The 21,813-nt window shown below is 35.8% G+C and overlaps 1 protein-coding gene across 6 annotated transcripts in view; it reads right to left on the bottom strand.

Annotated features, from left to right (window-relative positions):
- Window positions 1-666: 666 nt before the first annotated feature.
- Window positions 667-21,813, bottom strand: part of PCDH9 (protocadherin 9) — an 858,857-nt gene continuing 837,710 nt past the window's right edge. For all 6 annotated transcript variants that reach the window (XM_010982176.3, XM_010982179.3, XM_010982177.3 and 3 more), the window contains one exon: window positions 667-2,850. In XM_010982176.3, the coding sequence (XP_010980478.1) occupies window positions 2,477-2,850 (374 nt within the window). In that variant the 3' untranslated portion in view covers window positions 667-2,476. The remainder of the gene's footprint in view (window positions 2,851-21,813) is intronic.

Below are 21,813 nucleotides of genomic sequence, written 5' to 3'. Positions count from 1 at the left end.
CTTCACCTATGGCTGCTGGTCCAAGCAAATACATTTACCTCCACATCTACTCTCTCCTGAGTCTTATAGCCCCTGGAAAAGCTCTAGAGGAAGAGTCAGGCAGGTTTATTTACCCTCAGACTCTTGTCCAGTTGCTCTCCAGTGAATATAAACACATGGCATGTATGTGAGTGTGTCTTACTCTCCTTGGCAGTTTCTGGGTCTATTTTTCCTTATCTGAAAGAAATATAGATGAAGGTTTGGCCCTTGTCTCAAGGACTTAATCCCTGAATAGTTCTCTTCTGCTGTGGCCAGCAATGTGATATATGAGAGTTTGTGTCATGAAATCTTGTTAAAGAGACTAAAAGCCAAGAAGATAACCTCACTCACTAACCAGTGTTACCTGCCCAGTTTCTGACAGGATTTCCCTTTGATGAAACTTGCATGAATCTTGACTAGAAAGTGAACCAGCATTCTCCATGAGTTTCCCTAGAAAATAACTTCATAGATCATTAGGGAAACTTACCTCTAACTTGGAACTATATTTTTTAGAACATAGGTATTAAATCCTTTACATATCTTCCTTGATTTCTATTTAAAAGTTAAGTTTTATCAATGTATCATTTATCTAACAATTAGAGTAAAAATCATTACTTTAGATAGTGACCAAGAATTAACACACTACAGTCAGGAATTCAGAACATTTATTGCAAGAGCTGAATAATTGTAAATAATGTAGAACTGGCAAAGCAGTAACAAGGATAATTGTTTAGATATTTATTCTGTCAAAGTCATCAAACACCCCTCACAAACCGACAAATATGTACTGCAATAAGCAATGCACCCCTAACCCATTATTTTCCATTATACTGTGGAAAAATGTGAATTGCTATTTACAGAGTAATTTTATTTTTGGTAAGAACAAATTAACTATCAGATTAGCAAACCTTTTTATTTTTTATTTTTTTATTTTTTTTACTTTTAAACTGATGTTGAACTGTGGCATTAAGATAACTTTCACTTCTTTCAATAAAGACATTTTGTTGCATGCTATTTATTTGTTTAAATCATCTGTCATGCCTTAACAAAAACCTCCTAAGAATGTTCGAATTTGGATTTGTTTGCACGTGCAACTGAGATCTTATTAACATTAGGTGTCATTCTGTTGGTTTGACCTAAGTGACGAGATGCTGGTACCTGCCACGCATTGACCAACTATGATAACAAACAGTTAAACAGCAATAATTAGAGATTTATCCCTTTATTTCCCCCAACTAGCCTACCTGGAGAATGTTCTGTTACATCATGAAGGCACAACACATTAAATATTTTGTGGCTATGGTCTAACACTTGTGTTACAACAACATTATTGTATATGAGGATCAACACAAACGGCCATTTCAACAAAGTTGTAGACACACACACGCCCAATTGAAACTAGGTTTGAATAGTAATTTGTCTTCAATATATGCTAATTTTAATACATTAGTTTTGCATGAGTGACAAGCACAGGATAGTATATCACTTTCTGAAGGATAACAATTTCCCATTACTATTTCACTTAATGCTACTAATTAAGTGATTTTGCTTTTGCCTACTTTGAAAATAAGGATGTCAAGAAAATCGGTTCTGAATTTCCAAGCTTTTGCAGAAGTTCTTATTTTTAATATAAAGTTTCCACTATTTATCTTTATTTTTTATAGAATGCCAGCATCATAAGCTATCATAAAAGAAGCAAGATTCCAGAACCTTTTTTTCAACACAAGTGTTTGAGATCTTTTGAACAATGTGTGTCAAGACAGACTACTAACGCAGAAACACCTCACCGAAAGAAACAACGAATATAACAACAAAGAGGCAAAAAAAAAAGAAAAAAGGAAAGAAGCAACCATAAAACACAGAATTATGCTACAACATTTTTTAGGTGAGCGATATAAGTACACAAAAGTTGTTAATAATAACTTGCTTCTATTTACAAATACTTTAACACTGATTGACTTACAAGTATCCACTAACGTTGTTAACAGCACAATAGGTTTAATGCTTATCTTTTTTAAGTTTCATTTGAAGTATAATGTCAAGTATAGCAGTCCCAGCACAGATCAATGACAAAAAAGCACAATTTTCTAACTGGATATGTTTGTCAGTCACTCTAATCCATGGAACTTTCTTACTCTCCAAATGCATATTCTATTGTTCATAGCAGCAGTCCAGGGTCAAAATAAAATGCAATTAAAAAACAAAAGGATATTTGCACAATGGAGAGATCTCTGAAGAGTTTAATCAATTCTAGTAAAGAAGATCACATGGCTAGTAGAACTGTCTTTCCTCTTGTGGTAAAATATGGTACCCTCCATGGCGCTAACACAAAGTTATGGGTATCCCTGCTCTAAGGGGCATAGCTGTAGAGATCTACTGCATACATAAAGCTCGACACACACGGTATTAGCATGTCTATTTAGATTAAAGTTATTAGGTCCCATTTAGCCTTTGATTTTTAGAGTTGGTGCTCCTTAGGACTCTCCATAGCACCTCCTGCTTGTTTATAAGACTTCAGATTTGCCAGAGGAATGTCTGTCACGTGGCTGCCATTGTTGAAATGGCCTTCAGTGGAGCCATACTGCTTCCGCTCATTGAACTGGTTCCTGTTGCTCTCTTCCTTCCAGGCTCTGGTCAGGGTGTGCCCATTCACAAGCTTGTCCTTCTTGACCCATTCTTTCTGGGGTGCAAAGGTTGAAAGAGGAGATTTAGGGTGTTGATATGGACCCAAGCCAGGAGGCATCCAGCAATTATCAGAGTGACCCAAAACCAAGCACTCTTGAGTGCACATCTCTGTAGCTTCCGCTAATCCTCGGGGGCCCAGAGGCCCATCTGCAAAGGACAAGAGATAGAGAAAATAAGAAAAGAAACTAGTTAGGGTTTTCATTTAAAATGATCTCTTTAGAGAAAAAGTGCATTGGCACTCTCATTTTCTCATGAAAAGTATCTTAAGTAAAGCAATTCAAAGATATTATTTCTCATGCTTTGAAGAATAACATAGGAGGAATAACATTCTTTGTTGTGGAGGTAAGAATTATCTCTTTTCCTTAAGCCTTCATTTATATCTAGAGATACAGACAAAAAAAGAAAAATAAATAGCTATACAGACAGACAGACATGGGTAAACAGATATACACATGATATATCATTTCTGGTCAACTTTATCCATGGCATATATATTATTACTGACATACATCCTAATTCTCAACAAAAAGCTCATATTCATGAAAAATTATGAAAAACAGAAAAATTTTATGCACAATGTTGAAATATATGTTAACATTACAAGTCTATGAATACAAAATATAAAAGTACTACTTGAAACACAGTATTAAAAAGAACTATGCTAAGTGGTTATATAAAATATTGTTCTTTTCCATATAAACCTGTGATTTTTAATATGAAGTCACATGAAATGACTTTGCAACATTTAAAAAAGCTAAATAATTATTTTAAAGAATATTTTAATTAAAGTATATTACTGTAGACTGCAAGCATGGTGAAATCTGAATAAATAAAGACACCATTTGCATCCAAAGACAACATGCGGTTCCTTCCAAGCTTAACCTAGTTGCTACATTTCTAAGTGTATTAAAATAGCCCAGATTTCACTGGAGTGAAAGTCTAGCTCAGTTGAGAATTGGATCACATGGAGCCTAATATGCAGATAAAAAAGAAAATCATAGATATTTCTCTTTATTTTTCTACCAGCAGGTAGTCTAAAACATTTTAACCAGGATTAAGTAAACAGGAAGTCAGTTCTTTACTGAAAAACAATAAAAGTCAAATGGTTACAGAAAAATTTGGTTTTTTTGTTGTTGTCTTTTCCCCTTGATTAAATGGTCAAGTGATAAGTGATAGCTTGAAAATTAGGAATTGATTTTATGAACAAGGTTAAGTGGATCGGCAAGAATGCCTGAGGCATAAAGTATTTTCAAAAGCAGAGAGTCATCAGAATAAAAATGTAGAAGAAAATGTGAGCTTGCCTACTCAACAATTAAAATCACTAGACAATCAGAATGTAAGTCTTTGCTAAAACCCAAGTTAGCACTCCTAACATTTTTAAGTGCCCAATAATTGTGGGATTTTTCTGTTTATAACTATTTATCTTAATAATATTCAGGTTATATCTTACATGAAAGAAAAAATAAAAACCTGAGATAGGTAACAGTTGGTGTCAGACACCTGAGATCGCAAAACACAGGCAACATCAGAATGGACACTGGATGTGAAAAAAAAAAAAAGTGCCTAAAATGTACACTTAACATACAAACTCAGATTTTAGTCATTTTTGAAATCTGAAGTCTGGGATTTAGAATAATCTTAAAATTCCTTCCCATCAGACCTATATTCCCATCCCCTCAAAGGTAAATAGTTTTGTTTTGTTTAAACACATTCATTACTTACAAATATTTCTCTGACAAACCCACAATGATTTCCTACTTCTTAGGATATTTAATTTAAACTTCTCTGTGAGCCTTTCTTTGTCCTCTGAATTCTGCCCATACTTTAAAAGCTCAAACTAATTTCTCTCTTTTAGGTTCGCTTTGGTGTGTTCAGTGACTCTGTAACCACAAAGCCAGTACACGTGGCTTAAACCAATCCCCACTCCTTACATAAGCATCACGGCTTAGAAGATGCTTTTTGCCTGGACTGTTTTCATTTAATGACTTTAATTCTTTCTAGGGCCAGCTTGCTTCCATGTACCACAGTAAGCCTCCCTAACTTGGCCAACTGAAGTCTTATATGCCCTTTGAAGATTCCCCAAATCTTCCTTTATTGATGAATAACATATTTCTTAATTGAGCTCACTCAACTCTTACTTTAATGGCATATTTGTCTTGGGGTGGGGGAGGTCCTACACATTCATGAGCATACATTTTTATTTTTGTTTTCTCTCAACTAGATTTAACATCCATTGATGGCAAAAAAAAAAAAAAAAAAAAAAAAAAAAAAGATGACCTATCAGTCTTCTGATTCCTCATAGTGCTAAGCAATAGTGATGATCTATGAACAATGTTAATTGTTAATTAAAATTTTATGAGGTTGAAAATGTTCTAAGGAATTATTAAAGATCTCTTCCATTTAAAAGGCTGACCTTAAGATGCTGATTTCACAAATATCACACCAAAATCTTCCTTCACAACAAATCTCTTTTCCTAGCAATACTTTGTGACAGTTAATAAATGAGTTATTTAACTTTTCTGTTGAATATATTTACTCCATTTTAGACATGAGTGAAGATAATCACCACCCTGATGTATAATGTATCTTGAGGCCTATAAACCAATCCTTAATTTTCACTTTTCCAAAATCATTCAGAAGTTTTTCTTTCCCTGTTAATATCTCCAAAGGAAAAACAAAATACATTATCAGCTACCTCAGAAACATCAATAGCATCAGTTTTTTGCTGAATATATTAAAATGAAAGAATATGCAAGATTATTTTTAAGTAGTCCTATCCAACATACATTGCCATCATATTAAATTAAGACTATTACCCAAGGATTAAGAACAATGTTTGTGCATATATCCATCCATAAGTACATGTGGACTCTTAAGTCTTCAATGCTGAGTGACACATTTTAACAAATAGAGTTTATTCCTTGTTTTTCAAAACTGGTAACATTTATTTATTCCATAAATATTTACTGAGCCTGTTACTATATGCTGACACTGTGACAAGAACCCGGACTACAGTAGTGAACAAAGCAGATGTCAACACTCTCCTCATGGAGTTTCTGGCCTATCCTGGGAAACAAACAATTGCCTTAAAAGCAGGGAACCACGAGGGGAGAAAAGGAAGGAAAAGGAGGCAAGGTTTCGGGAGGCCTGTCTCTTTACAAGGCAACTCGTGGACTTTGTTCTAAGTTTTATCCTTTCTGAAAGTTCTTACTGATAACTGACAGTTTAAGACATTTATAGGTAAAATTTATGTGCACTATACAAAATCTTTCACTTGAAAAATCAAATCTTTTTTCATTAAATAATATGAATTGCTCTTTGAGATTTGTACTTATTGTGCATTCTTGTAAATACATTTGAAGGCTTTTGACAAAGTCTATAAATAAATGTATAGAATTTTTGAGATTCTTAGGTAAGTCTTTTGGGTAGTTGATTGTTATATAAGATTTAAAAATCCATCAGAAGGTGGGACAAAACACAATGATTACATTGATTTTCATTACTTTGAGTCCTAAAGGAGAAAAGGCCACCAGGCAGGGCTACACAGAGGGTTGTGCCAGGAACAGGCTAATGACAAGCCGGAATTGTCCAGGGCAGTTTAAGTACAGTCAAGCAGGGTGGGGTTAACTAGATTTCCAGGGGCCTCTCTGTATTGACTGGTTTGAATAATTCCTCAGGCTGTAGGGTGCAGAGGCTATTTCAAATCACCTGGTACCTGACCCTTGTGGCAATTAAGGTGGGTACATAATGACCTAGGAGTGTGAGCACTCCAGAAGAAAAGTGATGGGATGTAGACTTAGTTAAGGTGGGGATCTGACCAGCCTCTAGCCAGGGTCACAGAACTGGGTCAAGACAGCATTGAAAAAAATAGAAGAAGAAAGAAAAAAAAAAAAGCTATATTAAACTACCTTACACCCATTTGCTTATTGGCTTGAGCTGCATGGTTGGAAAACATACTTTGTTTTTTTCTTTTGCAAGTTTTCATTTTGAGACATGACATTAAATAGGGAAAATTATACTTTCTGAATTTGGACATACATATAATTCCCAGTAATTGCCCTGATAGTAAAAGGAAACACACACACCCATACACACATAGACACATACAACACACATACAAACACTGGGTTTTATTTTGGGAAATAACAATGCCTCTAAGTCTTCTTCCATAAAGTCTGTGTCATGGTGTCATGAATTGATAGAAAGAAATAAAAACATTTTTACTATGAGTTGTTAAAGGGAACAGTCATTCCATTGGTTCCCTAATAGGCCTGGTCCTTTAAAAGTTTATTATCTGAAGCATCTTAAACATTGAATAGTCTCCAGTTAGTTTTTCTCACTTTTAGAACCACTTACTGAATTGTTTTATACATTGAAAATGGAGAAAAACATTCATTAAAAAGCACTGACATCTAATATTGTCGTTTTCCAAAATATAATTGAAAATAATATATGATTCTTCATCAAATATATAGCATTTAAAATATCAGGACATTTTTGCTAATATTACAAAATGTATGTGTATTAAAATAGTATCCTTTATCTTTGACACATAATTACCTTTAATGTTATCACTATACTTGTCTTAATTGATGAATAATTTTATTTTTTGTCATATATTTCTTTGACAAGTGTTTTGAATATCTAACATGTATTATGTGTACCAAACATGTGCTGGACATTCTTAGCACATGTTGAGAGTGTGTGTGTGTTCACATGTGCACTTAGATTTTCCCTATGTCCACAATTTTTTCATAAATTTTGATATCCTATTTGCACTACATCATACAATATGTATTTAGAATCCAAATCTGGATTTAAAACTGCTTACAAATGCTTTCTATAATTTCAACATCATACCAGTTTGTTTCCCTTTTCTTAAAGTATTAAAAATCCTCCAGGATTTTTTTTTAACACTGAAATATTTATTGATTTTTTTTTAAAAAAACCTAAATTATTTGTTCCCTTTCACAATCTGCCGTCTATGAGTCTCGTTATCTCTCTTGGTTTCTGAATGTGTAAAGGCACAAGTGCTGATAAAACTGTCAAGCCATCTGTCTCTGCATTTAAATGTTGAAAGCAAAAACAAAAGCACGTAACAAAAGGCTTCTTGAAAGTCATCTTAGTTAATGTTTATATATCAGGTCTCAGTGTATTTCTCTTTCCATCTTTGCACAACTCACCTTCCTGCTCAAAACCAAACAAAATACTTTTTCTATGATTTAAGCATCAATAGCTGTCAGAGAGCAGCTTGAACTGCTGACTTTTAAAGATGTAGGTTTAAAATGTGAAACTTTCCAATTTAATGGATCTCCAGCTATACTTAAATGGTAGTTTACTTGAATGAGTTTTGATATCATTTTAATTTATGCAGGAGCAGAAATGATACCTCATTGATTACCCCCTGCTATAATTAACACGTACCTTCTGGCCCGTTGTCCACTTGTTTTTCAACCTGATCATTTGAAACCCTTTAATTCCAAAGATAGAAATCGATCTTTAAAAAAAAAGTCATGAGACCTTTCATATTTCTGGTTAGGTTTCATATTATATGAAGGTTTGGACTTTCATGTGAAAAATTTTTCCTTAGAATTTTTACTTTTGGGTAAAATAAGACTAAACAGACTGCCAAAATTGAATTGTAAAATAGATAAGTCATTTTTGTATCATTTTGGATTAAATTCATCACATCTCACTCAATTTTTTTTCATTCAATTTTTGTTAAAAAAAAATACCTCTTCCATGCAAAACACATCTGACTGTCATGTTATAAATGGCCTTTTTGTGGTAAGAGCACATATCATCATTTTTATACAAAACATTGGTTACATTCCAGTGTTGCTGTACTCCCTCAGAAAAGGTACCATAAAAGGTAGCATGAGTGTGGGATGCAAACAGTTGTGCATCACTAAACATCTTAAAAAGAAAGATGCATCCACTGATTCAAACTTGCAGAAGCAGCTTTCCTGATCTGTAAGTACAGTGATGAAATTACTTGTTCTAAAGAAATTGCCAATTTTATGTAAGCCTTTATCCTATAATTTTGCATTGCACCTGCTATTAATGTACTGAGAAAGATCTTAATTTTCATACTTGCTCCTTGCCTTAATCAATCTTCCTATAATAAAATTGCAGGGAAACAAATAGTCTCATCACTACACTTTTAGTTAATTTTAGTATCTCTAGGAGATCAATACAAAAAAATTACTATTTTTATTGGCTCATTTTCACCCTCAATATATTTCTATTCTTTTTTTTTTATTTTTTGTGAGGCAAGATGTAGTGGCATAACAAGTTCTTATCGTTTTGTGGATTACCCTGAGTGGAAATCTACAAGTAGATGTTTTATGGAAATCTGCACGGCCCTGAAAGAATGTCAGGTAAAAACTCACTTGATATGCAACCCTATTATCTCCATGCATTATATTTATTAACTTTTGCAGTTACAAATCGAATCAGTCAATTTGCTTCCAATCTCAATATGGTAAAAGTTAATTTTGATTATGAGAATTGGCATGAAAGCAGAGGAAATTGTTCAGCATTGCTCACATTCCCTTGTGATATGTGATTTCTATGTTATTTCACAGTATCCTATGTCCAATTAGTATTTTTAAATCAATGTCACATGGGAATAAATATCACTTATTACTCTGCCTGTATTAGAGAGAAAAACAAGGGGTACAGATTTTATTGCCATTTTAAACTCAGATTTGTATATAAAATAGTGCAACATAGTTATGTGTACAGTCTCAATCCAAAAACAGCATAGCTATAGGAATATATTTTTCATGCATTCATTCATTCAACAGTTTTTGTTTGATCTCACGTTAGGTTCAAGGGATTGTTGCGTAAAGTATCTAAAATGAGAACAAATCCAGAAATATCAAGTCACATGATCATCACAGCTCAGACAAATGGAAATAGATTCGAGTCCTAGTAAAACAGTAAGTTAGCATGGACTTTGTGAAAGTCGTTTTTGATTCCCTAGCTCCCAGTTTCTCATCTAAAAATTGAGAGTAAAAGACTAGATTTAATGCATGACCTCTTATTCCTTTATTAAACATCACTGCAGTTTGTCATAGTTAATCAAACTTTTCAGCGCCATTTTCATTTCACTAATGAGAAGCCCAAGGCAGGGCAAAGAGATTATGAAACAGTTGCCCTTGTAGATTAGTGTATTACTTAAGTCACATTTAGGTGTTGGAATGTGAAAGTATGTTTAGAACAAGTATTTATATTTCTCAATCTAAGTAAAAACTGAGTGGTTTAATCAGAGTTTCAGCTTATACCTTAAGTTTAAACACAATATTGGGAATGCATCTCCTGTCACCTTGAGAAACAAATGCAAAAATCCCACACCAGCAGGATTTGACAAAACCTTGGTTTAATAAGTAAACAAGGATTAGACATTTTACACATTCCTCATACAGAATTCTTCCCGTGGTCACAGATGAAAAGTCAACATTTGCAGACGGAGCCAGTCCAAAAACAATAACACATGGCCAGCCCAAGAGCAGATTCTCTGCTGGAGAGGCTATTGCCATTTGGACAGACTTCATAGCTCACAAAGAATGGAGAGCACTTCTTTATAAATCTTTATCTTTCTTCTGTGTGTCATGAATTATCAGCTGCCTTTTTCTCATCTTCAGAGCTAACTGCTGAAAGGAACATTATCTTTGATAATTTTATCTATTCAACATTAGCATTTGATATTGTAGTAACTTGAATGGCGATAGTCTAAGATTATTGCTTGCTGAAATTAACTATCAAATTCTGACCAAACTGCTTGAAATAAAACACCTTATTTACATTATTGAAGATCATGTTTACTATCTTCTATAGTTTGCCATATCTTTTAATGATAGTTGATGTCTATCATTTAAAAGTCATTCATATACTGGTATCTCCTGCATTAGTCTCCATTTCTTGCAATTTGCATTATTTCTCAAAAAACATAGTAAATATTATTTGGTGTGCAAAAGGTTTTAAGGGGCAAATCTATAGTATTAAGAAATGAAGTAATTCTTTACAGATGAATTTCAGGTTTAGACCAAGTTTAAAAAGATGCAATTTATATAATTTTCTGTCTTCTTAAAAAAGTTTCAGTTGCTTGTCTGAAACCAGAGCAGCAGTATACAATACTGTGAAGTAATATGTCTTTACACAGCCTCCACTGTTTCCCATATTTCAGATATATTTAATTAGAATGGAAAAAAATGTTGAAGTTAATTTTTCACTTGCCCAGTTTTCTCTGATAATTTTCACCTGGGACACTTATAACTGCAGCCTCGTTCCTCCCCGAGTCTCTGGGCTAGAAATTCTACCTCTCACAGTTTTCAGAGGGCATGGAGATTTGTTCCTGTTTTTTTTAAGCATTGCAAAATTTGGGGAAAATACTTTGCTATGTTATTAAGAATTAAAGGCTTAATAAATTCTGTTCTTTAAAAGATGTCTGAAAGGTTATTTCTCAGATGGAATAAACCATCAATTTTGATGCATGTGACCTGTAGGAGTGTGTGTGTGTGTGTGTGTGTGTGTGTGTGTGTTTACACCTGGATTGTCTTACCTTAACTGAATTAATATAGCAAAGATCAGTGGTTCTCAAATGTTAATGTGCATATAAACCACCTGGGGAAATTGTTAAAATGCAGAATCTGATTCAGTATATCTGGAGTCCTGAGTTCCCTCATTTCTAACAGTCTCTCAAATGCTGCTGCTGCATTTCAAGGCCCTGGCTTGCAGGTGTAGACACACTGAAGACTTATCCACCTCCATTGGCTAATTTCCTGGTGTTCTACACAGCTCAAGTTCCCAAACTTTGCATGTATCAGAGTTAGCTGGAAGGCTTAACACATAAATTACATGACCACATTCAGGAATTTTGATTCAGTAGTGTTGAGGTGGAGCCCAAGAATTTTCAATTCTAACAAGTCCCCTGTTACTGCCATCTTTTCCTGATTTCTCCAGTACATCACTAGACTCTCCATTTCACTTTCCTTTGATGATACCACAACTTTTTCCAGACTCCTGAATGCTGCAATGCTCAGTGCTCCCTACCTACACCTCTGCTAGATGAGCTCACATAATTATGTGGCCTTATAAATCATATATATGCTAGTGATCCCCCAGCTTACATCTTTAGCTCCATATCATTCTTCTGTGGTCAGATTAACATGTCTGACTCCTGGACCCTCTGCCTCATTTGGATTTTGAATTGGCATTTCCATGTAACATAATCCTTACCATTATACCATTATTTTTCCCAGAACATCTATCCTCCCTGAATTTACCTGCTTCACTGATCACCTGCTTGCCCAATTCAGAAAGGAAAGAGAGAAAAAAAAAAAAAAAAGGAGTCAGCTTTGGCACCTGTTAGGCAGAAATACAAAGTTCCCCAACTTAATTCCTAGGACTATAAGCACAGTAGGATATCACACAAGTGGCCATTTTATGATATGGCTGCTATGGACTGAAGGCTTATGTGCCCCCAAGTTCATATGTTGAATTCCTAGCGCCCAATGTGATGGTATTTGGAGGTGGGAACTTTGGGGTGTGATTAAGTTTCAATGAGGTCATGAGGGTGTAGTCCCCACAGTTAGATTAGCGCCCTTATACGGAGGGACCAGGCAGCTGGCTCTTTCTCTCTCTCTCTCTGCCACGTGAGGACACAGCAGTCTTCAAAGCGGAGAGGGCTCTCACCAGACACCGATTTTGCCTACACCTTAACCTTGGTCTTCCCAGCCTCCTGAACTATGAGAAATAAATGTTCCCCGTTTAAACCAGTCTGTTGCATTCTGTTACAGCAGCTCATTCTGACTAAAACAACGGCAAGAGGCTTTGCAAATATAATAAAGTCACTCATCAACTAACAAAGTTGATTTTTAGTTAAATACAAGAGACCGTATTAGATGGGCCTAATATAATCACGTGAGCTCTCGAAAATTAGGGCGTTTTCTCCAGCTATTAGCAGAAAGCAGCTCAGAGTCAAAGCACAAGAAAGATTCAATATATCATTGGTGACTTTGAAGATGGAAAGAACTGCACGGGAAGAATCTGAGAAAGCAGCCTCCAATTGCTGACAGCAACCCCAGCTGGGCAGCCAGCAGGACACCAGGGGTCTCAGTCCTACAACCACGAGGAACAGAATTCTGCCAACAATCTGTGTGAGCTAGAAAACTGATTCATCATCAGAGCCTCCAGAAGAGAGTTCCATTCAGCTGATAAATGAGGTTGGCCTTGTGAGATCCCAGGCATGGCAAGCCCATTTGGACTGCTGAGATAGTAAATGTATGGAAACTGAGGTAATACATTTGTGTGGTTATAACCAGCTAAATTGGGGTGATTTATTACTCAGAAATAGAAAACTAATACAACATCCGTCTTTTACTCAAGATACAGAGTCAATCAACACACTTTTTAGTCTACCCCCCTCCCTGAAAACCCACCACCTCAAGCCACTGTTGTCTCCCAGCAGGGCTCCCTCTTCTCACCCTGACATTCTATGCTCTAGTCCCTAACTAGAGGCATGTTCATACTTATATTAGTTTCCTATTGATGCTGTAACAAATTACCACAAATTTAGTGGCTTCAAACAACATTCTCCTACAGTTTTGGAGGTCAAATGTCTGCAAATCAATTTAACTAAGCTAAAGTCAAAGTGTCAGCCAGGCTGCTTCATTCTGGAAACTCGGAGGGAAAATCCATGCTATTCCTTTTCTTCAGCTTCTAGAGGCCATCTGTGTTTCTTGGTTTCTGGGTCCTTCTTCATTTTCAAAGTACCTTCTCCAATCTCCACTTCTGTTACCACATCACCTCCTCTAACACCTCTTCTAAGGACCACTGTGATGACACTGTGCTGATGTAGATAATCCAGGATAATCTCCTCATCTCAAAATCCTTTCTTTAATCATATCTGCACAGTCCCTTTTGCCAAATAGGATGATACAGTCACACATTTGGGGACTAAGATGTAGATATATTTGAGGGCTATCCAGCCTAACCCAGTATTTAAAGCAGAACACTCCTCTGCTTCCAACCACATCAGAGGAAAAGCCATACTCCTTCCCAGGCCCAGAGAGCCCCCCACACCATCCAGCTCCTATCCACCTCTCTGACATCACATCCACTCAGCCTCTGCCGCCTTCTCTCCTTCACCCCACCTGACTCCCTCTGTCCAAGTACACTTACTTTCTTGCTGTGCCTCAAACAGATCAAGGTAAATGAAGTCCCAGGCGCTTTGAATTTGCTATTATTTGTGCCTGGACTATCCTTCTCCCTGGCCTCACTCTCTCAACTTCATTTAGATGTTTCCTCAAGTGCCGTTCTTCATACAGGCATTTCATGACCATCTTACAAAAATACCCTTTACTCAGTCACTCTCTATTTCCTGACCCAGCTGCACTTCTCTCGATAGCACTCATCACTACTGTCACAGAATACTTATGTGTTAACAGTCTGGCGCCAACACTAAAGTGTAAGCACCACAAAGCTAGGTAGTTGCTTTTAGATGACTGTCTCCTCAACACCTGTCACCATAGCTGGGCATCCTGTAGATGATTACTAGGTAGATTTTGATAGAAAGGAATAAATGAATTTCATTTGGAACCCCAAATCAGTGAGCTAACATAAAAACTCTATGTAAAACACAAGACTAGTCATATACAATCAGAAAATAGTTGGTAATCGAATAGTTTTCACCTGTATTTAAGAAACATTGCTAGGAGTTCACAGCATAAAATTTCACTAAGATAATATTTGGAAAGTCTAAATGGTATCACTGCAAAACAGCTGTATTCTAGAGAACTTGCATGCTACCTTACTTTGGGTCAAAGCAAGTGGAACGCCCTGAGACGAAACATAATTAGGTTGCTTCTTGTATCCCACTGACCTACTTATCAGGCCAAAAGGTCATAATTCCATTCACTCACTGAGCTCTTCAGATGTCTTCAGAAGTCCAGATTCACAGGATACATAACAAAACAATTCTTTAAAGCCTGAAGATTCCAAAGTAATTACTAGCAATTATTCCAAAGCAGATCACTAATGAGATGCTTGTAAGTGTGCAGGATTTAGCCCTTTGGCACAGATATGTACAAGTACATGAAAGGATATTTAGAAAAAATTAAATTGATTAGGGGTGATATTAAGAACCTAAAAGTAGTTTAGATTCCATAACTTTATTTGCTTACAATCGTTAAGGGATGAAATTACTTTTCACAAATTTTAGGGGAATGTGTGATTTTTAAAAGAGGCTAATATGTCACATTAGATTGCATATAGAATACCATGGTGAAATTCATTATTTAAATTCAGATGTACATAAAGAAAAAGTACTCTAAAAATGAGAATCATGATGTTATATTTTGCAAGAATTCCCCTAAGGGGGCTGTTGAAAATACCATAGCTTCATTATTGAAAATGGCCTGTATATTGGAGGATTGTGAAGAGAAACCTTGCCCTCTTGATGTATTGCATAGGATCACCATTCTGATCTAAAAATGTATGTTTATCTTTGAATGTACCTTGCAAATGCAGAGAAATCACATCATTAATATAGGTCTTTGAAAGATAAACTTCTCTCTTAAAATAACAAGAATTCCAGGTGAATTTTATAACATTTATATAAATTTGGCTGAAGTTTCCTGCAGTATTTTCTGTTCTGCCTACTGCCAAGTGGTGACTATAATTTTATGAAGACAAGTTAATTTTCTTTAATATTTCACTATTTTATTGGCAGTTGACCATAAGTCCCAGATATTCAAAAGATATAATATTGCCATATTTAACACCCAAAATATTGCCATTGTGATTTTATTTATAATATAAGAATCCTTTATCATTTTTTTCTGAAACAGCACAATTTCATCACAACACCAATGCACTTGAAAATTTTATCAGAAGTATTTTTAGAATTCTCAACATTAAGCTGATGTTTACATATAAATTTTAGGAAAACCAGCATTACTCTCAGAATAAAGCTTCTTAGTGAATGTAAGAAAACAAAATAAGGGAGAGGTACTACCCTTCATTCTATATCTGGGAGAAAAACTCATGGTAAGTAAAATTTGACCTTGTCTTCTGAGGGATTGTCTATTTTCTTCCTCTGGGTTATTACAAAGACTTCTTTGGAGGAGTTATAGCTAATCACGTTTGCTGCCTATCTAGATCTGCTGTCCCTTTGCAATTAAGTATGTTTTTATTATCTTCCAATCTGCCTCATCAAAATGACCCGTCTCTTGGGCATCATTGGTGGTTGGCTACTCTGATATTCTCATTAATCTTACAATGTTATTGAGCAAAATGCTAAGTGTTAGCCTTTGGAAGAATATCTACATGTCAGTAAGAGCCTTAAAAAGCTGCTTCAATGCATACTTAGGAATGCTTGAAGCATAAGGCAGAAGAATGTGATTCTGAGATAGAGACGGCTTTGAGGCATCCATCAATCACAATGTGAAAGTATGGCCCAGTATGAGCTGGCATAACTTGGGCATATCTTTCAATGTTCTGGCATGAAGAAGATGGCACTCCAAAGGACTAACTGAAAAGAGTTTAATGCAGGGACTCTGTGGATGTGAGCTAAGAAAGTGAGCTCATGTAGTGAGGAAAGCGAGGACCTGAAAAAAATAGGAAATATTACCATTCCTAAGCCTGAAGGGGTAAGGAAAGGGGCAGGTGAAATGTGCTCGGAATCTAGAAAGAGCTTCGTGAAAGATTTACAGGAATTTATTCAGGAAACCAAAGAGTGAACCAAGATAATTTGTAATATATAAGAACAGAGCAAACAGGGGAAAGTTTTTATGTTTTCTGTTTGTTTGTTTGTTTTTTGCTCTTGTAAACCACCGAGTATAAAGCCAATAAACGTCCTTTGAGATAACCTTCCCACTGGAATCCAAATTTTAAGGGCCTAACTGCTCAAAACACAACTTCAAAATCTTTTAGGGTCATCGACCACTAATCCAGACAAGTGTGATCAGTTTGGGAACAAAACTTCCTATTAACCATATGTGATATGTAAGCAAATTATTAGGGTACTAAAACTCAGAATAAATATTATTCAAAAATTCAGAGCAGGTTTATGAGCTGATGAATAGAGAGCTAGTAAACAATGAATGGAATATTCCATTGTCTTCTAAATATTTCAGTAAAAATTATTGAAATGCCTCTCTTCACATATTCACTAAGCACCATACTCTTTGTATCATGAGTCATTACAAAATAACTAACCTCATATATCTTCACTGGAAATAAAAACTATCAGTAAATGTATAAATCATAGATTCTGTGACTTTGTAACTTTATGCTGTACACTCCTGTTTTGAGCTCTTGAGTTGGCCTCTGTGCCTCAGTCTACCACATCAATAAAACCGCAAGACGGCTGGCCCCTGCCAGATATCAATACTGCTTAGGGTGTCAGCTCGTTCCTCTCTAACAGAAGTGAACTGCACAGTGAACCTTTACTTTTTAATCTAGATGACATTCAAAGGTTTTGAGATCTGTGAACTTTTGGCAAGATTTATAAAGTTAAGTTGTCATCTGAAACAATGGGTATGGCTGTGGTTCAAAAATCAGTCGCTAAGAATATTCTTTAATCTGGCTGAAATACCCTAGAATGTTCTCCCTGTCAGTGTGGAATGCAAACAGAACTCCATCGAACAGCATATTTCACAATCATGTTATCGCCACTAAATTACTTGGAGTTATTACTTGGATAACATCTCTGTATATGTATTCATCTATCTATCCCTAAGCTTGCTATCTGGGAGTTACCAAGTTGACAGTAGCATTATTTTAGTTAATATAACTCTATTATGTAGGTCTTAATTATATTCTCCAAGCCTCATTGTACTAAAAGTTGACACAGATGAGAGAAAATGAAATGGTATTATTGAATTAAATAGATGATTTAAGATCACGTAGATTTGAGCAGCCTCCCTTTAAGCAATGCTACTGAACCAAATTTCTTTCCCTATCAGAGCGTTTTTCACTAAATCAAAAGCATTGCTTCCTGGTAATTACTCTTACAGCCACAAAATGTATTCTCCTCTCTGGTGAATATGCTACAAACACTTTCTTCAGCCCTTAAGACATATACCTGGCATTGCTACACGATCATGCCTGTTTGGCTCCTCAAACGAGCTGCAAATATATACCAATGATTACAACTTACTCTTCAAATTCCTTGACATAAAGTTGAAGAAAGCCAAAGCCCTGAAGTAGGAGACCTGCAAAGATGTTACTCAGATTCAGAGTGTTAATTTACCATTGCATTTTTCTGCTTGTGATAAAGATTCAGTGATTTTTTTTTTTAATTTGCTTGTTTGCAGAGGGTGAGAGGTTGATCCTCTAATTAATTTTCAAAAGAGAACTAGAAATGATAACTATGAAATATATTTTCCTTACATAAAGATCTAGTTTGGAAATTGGTGTCCAGGTGCATGATCATGGATGAAGGTCAACACGACACTGACAACATATTCGTGTTTATATAAATTCTTTTTGGTTAATGGTCATCGCTGCTATTTCAGGAGATAAGGCTGCTTGAAAGTGAGTTGCTTGGCTGGCTGCCTAACCCAGCGCCCTTGGAATTCCTTAGATGGTCAGGTCAATACATCAAATTCAAAGCTGGTTTCATCCGTTTGTTTAATTAAAACCATCACTACAGATGACCAAGTTGTTTGTAAACATATAGAGAATTTACTAAAAAAAAAAAACACAACTTGTTCTCTCTAATTGCTGAATAACAAGATAAGCAAACTCTATGTATGTTTTCTAACTCCTGCAAGACTTGAAATGACTAGATTTTTTTTTTTTTCTTTCTAGGTTGTTTAAAGTTTCTTTGCTGTAGCTCACTGAGGTCCATTTTTCTTTCTTGTTATCCTTTCTTTGTTTCTTCACTAGCCCAATGCCACAGTGTCTTTGTATCTAGCTACAGTGCCAGTGGACTAGAAATATTCTAGGCCTGTGATCTTACTGCCTCACCAACAATTACTAAATCTAAATCATAAGGAAAACTGATAAAATAACACAAATTACATGAACAGAGTCATATATTGTATTTTGGGGAGCATGGATGGTGCGATTATTGTTATTTGGCAGTGATACCAAATTGCTGTCACATTATTTTCTCTGTTTTCCTGAAGGACATGCTGTGTTTTATTTTGTTTGTTTTGTTTCCATGAGAATACTTTCCTGAGTCATAGCAGTCAAGTACCTAACAAGATGTACCAAATGAATGGAGGGGAACCAAGCCGTTGCATTCTCTTTGGTTATCCCAATGACAGATGTAAATTGACACATGATCACGGTGGCTAGGAGCATTGGTGATGATTGCATAAATGGCCACAACTCAGTTTCTCACATAGAGACACTGCTTCAGTGTTTAAAGTCGTGAAGCCAAACTCTCACACAGTTAAGTTCAACTTGAGTGGAAGCACTTAGTGAGCTTTAGGGACTAGAAAACAGGCTGGATTTGGGGTAAGCTGGCAATTTATCCCTGTTTATGATTTACCACCCTGTACCAACACGTTTTCTCGAGCCATCTGCTTCCTTCATACCATTAGAGAACAAGACACAGGCCACATTTCCTGTGTTTATTTAACAGAATACTTGTTGGTGACGACATGCGTACAGTCCTTATTAATTCAAGAACTTATATTTTCACTTAGAAAAGTGTACTATATGAATGTTGGAAAGGATATACTCTAGTAACCAATAACATGAAGTTTTCTGAAGTTGATCCAAAGATTATATAATTCGTGTTTAGTGGACATCTTTGTTTCATTTGCATATGCACATATGTTCATTCTAAGTTTTGTTAACAAAACTAGATGTATGAAAAAAGCTCTATATATTTCATGTCCAATGGACTACAAAATCAATGCATTGGTAAAACTCTCTGGCTCTTTTTCTCTTTCTTTTTAAAAAATTCTTCTAATCATATTTAACAGGAAAATTCCTCCACTGTAATTTATGATACATTAGGAGTTTCCATTTTTAACAAAAATATAGTTTTAACAGAACTATTAAGTAAGATCTGGATGAAAAGAATTACTGCCTTTCCAAGTGTTAACGTATTCAGTGTTTTTCCTTCTTGGCAGGAATAGCAGTGCAGATGTTAATTATGATATATGATATATAGAATGACTCGTCAAGACACCTAAAATCCTTGGTCTTCATGCCCCCTGGTCCTCTACTGGGTTTGATGACTGGCTTATGTTGGAAAATTAGGAAGTGGATTTCTAACAGTCATTTTAATTGAGAGTCTTCACACCGCCTCCCCAATACCTTTCCAGAACATTTGGCTTTACTTCAAAAATTAACTTCAGGAAAAGAACTATTATAAAAATTTCTTTGAGTGGGAATCTACACTTTAATCAGCTGCTTATACTTGCATTTGGTGTATTAAATTATTTTAAAAAATAAATAAATAAAAACCAATTCCAGAACAGTGAGTAACTGTGAGGCAATAGAAAATTGAAGTTTACGTGTATGTGTCTGTGTGAGTATAAACAGATTCATCATCATCATTGTATTAATGTAACACAAAAGATAAAATTTAAAAAAAATCATTGAATCATTGTGTCACTGAAGAAAGAAGAGTTGTTTGGTTTCATTTGAAGAAATTAAGGAGTTTTGTTTCTTTACTTCATTCTTATAATTTTGTTAGGTAGTTAGATAAGTGGAGGGCACCAGGCAGATAAGGTGGAGGAGAGGGAGGATGGTTCAGAAGATGGTTCTGTGCCCACCTTCAGCATAAATGGGATTTACTGCCCCTAAATGAGCACCAGCAAGAAACTGGTTAGAACCCTATGGCTGCAACTGCGCAGTAGCAACAAGGACCGAACCCGAAGTGACCCAATGCTCACTGTAGCACTGTGGAGTAGCCCCCCTGCCCCCATGGGCTTTTCTGTGTGCATCATGAGTAAGGAACATGTGCAAAAGAGGATGAGCACAACTAAGCACTCTAGGGGCAAGAGCCATCAATAAATCAAGAGAGCACCTCTAAGCAAGGGTGCATGAGAAGGGACAGACAAAGACTGCTGCTTTTCCTTCTTTGTATCAGGCTGCCTCTCATCCTTGGAGGTGTACTTTTTCCCTTTCCTAAATAAACCCTTTAAAATATTTGTTACACAGTGCTCTATCTCCTGTCTGAAATCACCTTTTGAGTATGACAAGTATTGGGGTCTTTTTCGTTCCCCTTTTGGGGTAACAATTTGAATTATTGCTTCTATAGCATAGATTTTATGAACACTGCAGCAATTCTTTCAAAATAAACTGATTTTTAATTTAAGTTGTCTTTTTATTGGTTCTGTTTTGCTTTGGCACTTACAGTTTTGAAACCTACCATGGCATCATATCTTAAGTAGGTTTTAAAGTGAGTGTTTAAGGAAAAATTTGGGTATAGTCAGAACTACCCTTGAAGTGCATGCAGCATGTCAAGTTGTTCAAATTCTAAGAAGCACGAGGGAACTGGAGGGCAGGCATTCATATCACCCACAGCCTATTACTCAGGGGCATCTGCTCACTCTACCAGGAGTAATGACTGACAGAATCACCTGGACTGTTTCAACTATCTGTCTCTCTCCCTGTTTCACTACATTGGTCCAGCCAGTGTAGTGAAGTTGTACCACTGAAATACACATACGTACATTTAGTAAGACTTTGCTCTATACAGAGTGGTTACTTTTTGGCTGCAATTCTGCCCTAGCTCCTACTTCTTTTTATTTTTCCTATGTAAAGATGATACAGGAAGAAGAAAGGAGAGTTTTGAGTCAAGTATTATACATTAGAACTATGATAGACCATATGAAACATGAGGCTGTATAATAGGGATGAACAAATTTGACTCCGTATTAGGTCTGTTCCTTTACCTCTAACCCTGTGCTCTGTTTCCTGTGCTTAGTCAGGCTGGTTCTGCACCTGCTGTAAAAGAATGTTGCCCATAGCCTGAAATATACAGGAGAGCCCATTCTTAAGTCTCTGACCTTTAAAGGTATAACAGTTTTTCATTCATATAGAGATAAAATGTTGCAGAACAGAGAATAACATTTGTCTTGTTGGAGGTTTACAGGAACATGGTGAACTGACCTAGGTGGACAGCTGCAAGAACAA

Source organism: Camelus dromedarius, chromosome 13, assembly GCF_036321535.1.
Source record: "Camelus dromedarius isolate mCamDro1 chromosome 13, mCamDro1.pat, whole genome shotgun sequence".
Classification (NCBI taxonomy): Eukaryota; Metazoa; Chordata; class Mammalia; order Artiodactyla; family Camelidae; genus Camelus; species Camelus dromedarius.
Note: the sequence above shows the minus strand (reverse complement) of the source record. Positions and strands in the feature narration are given on the sequence as shown.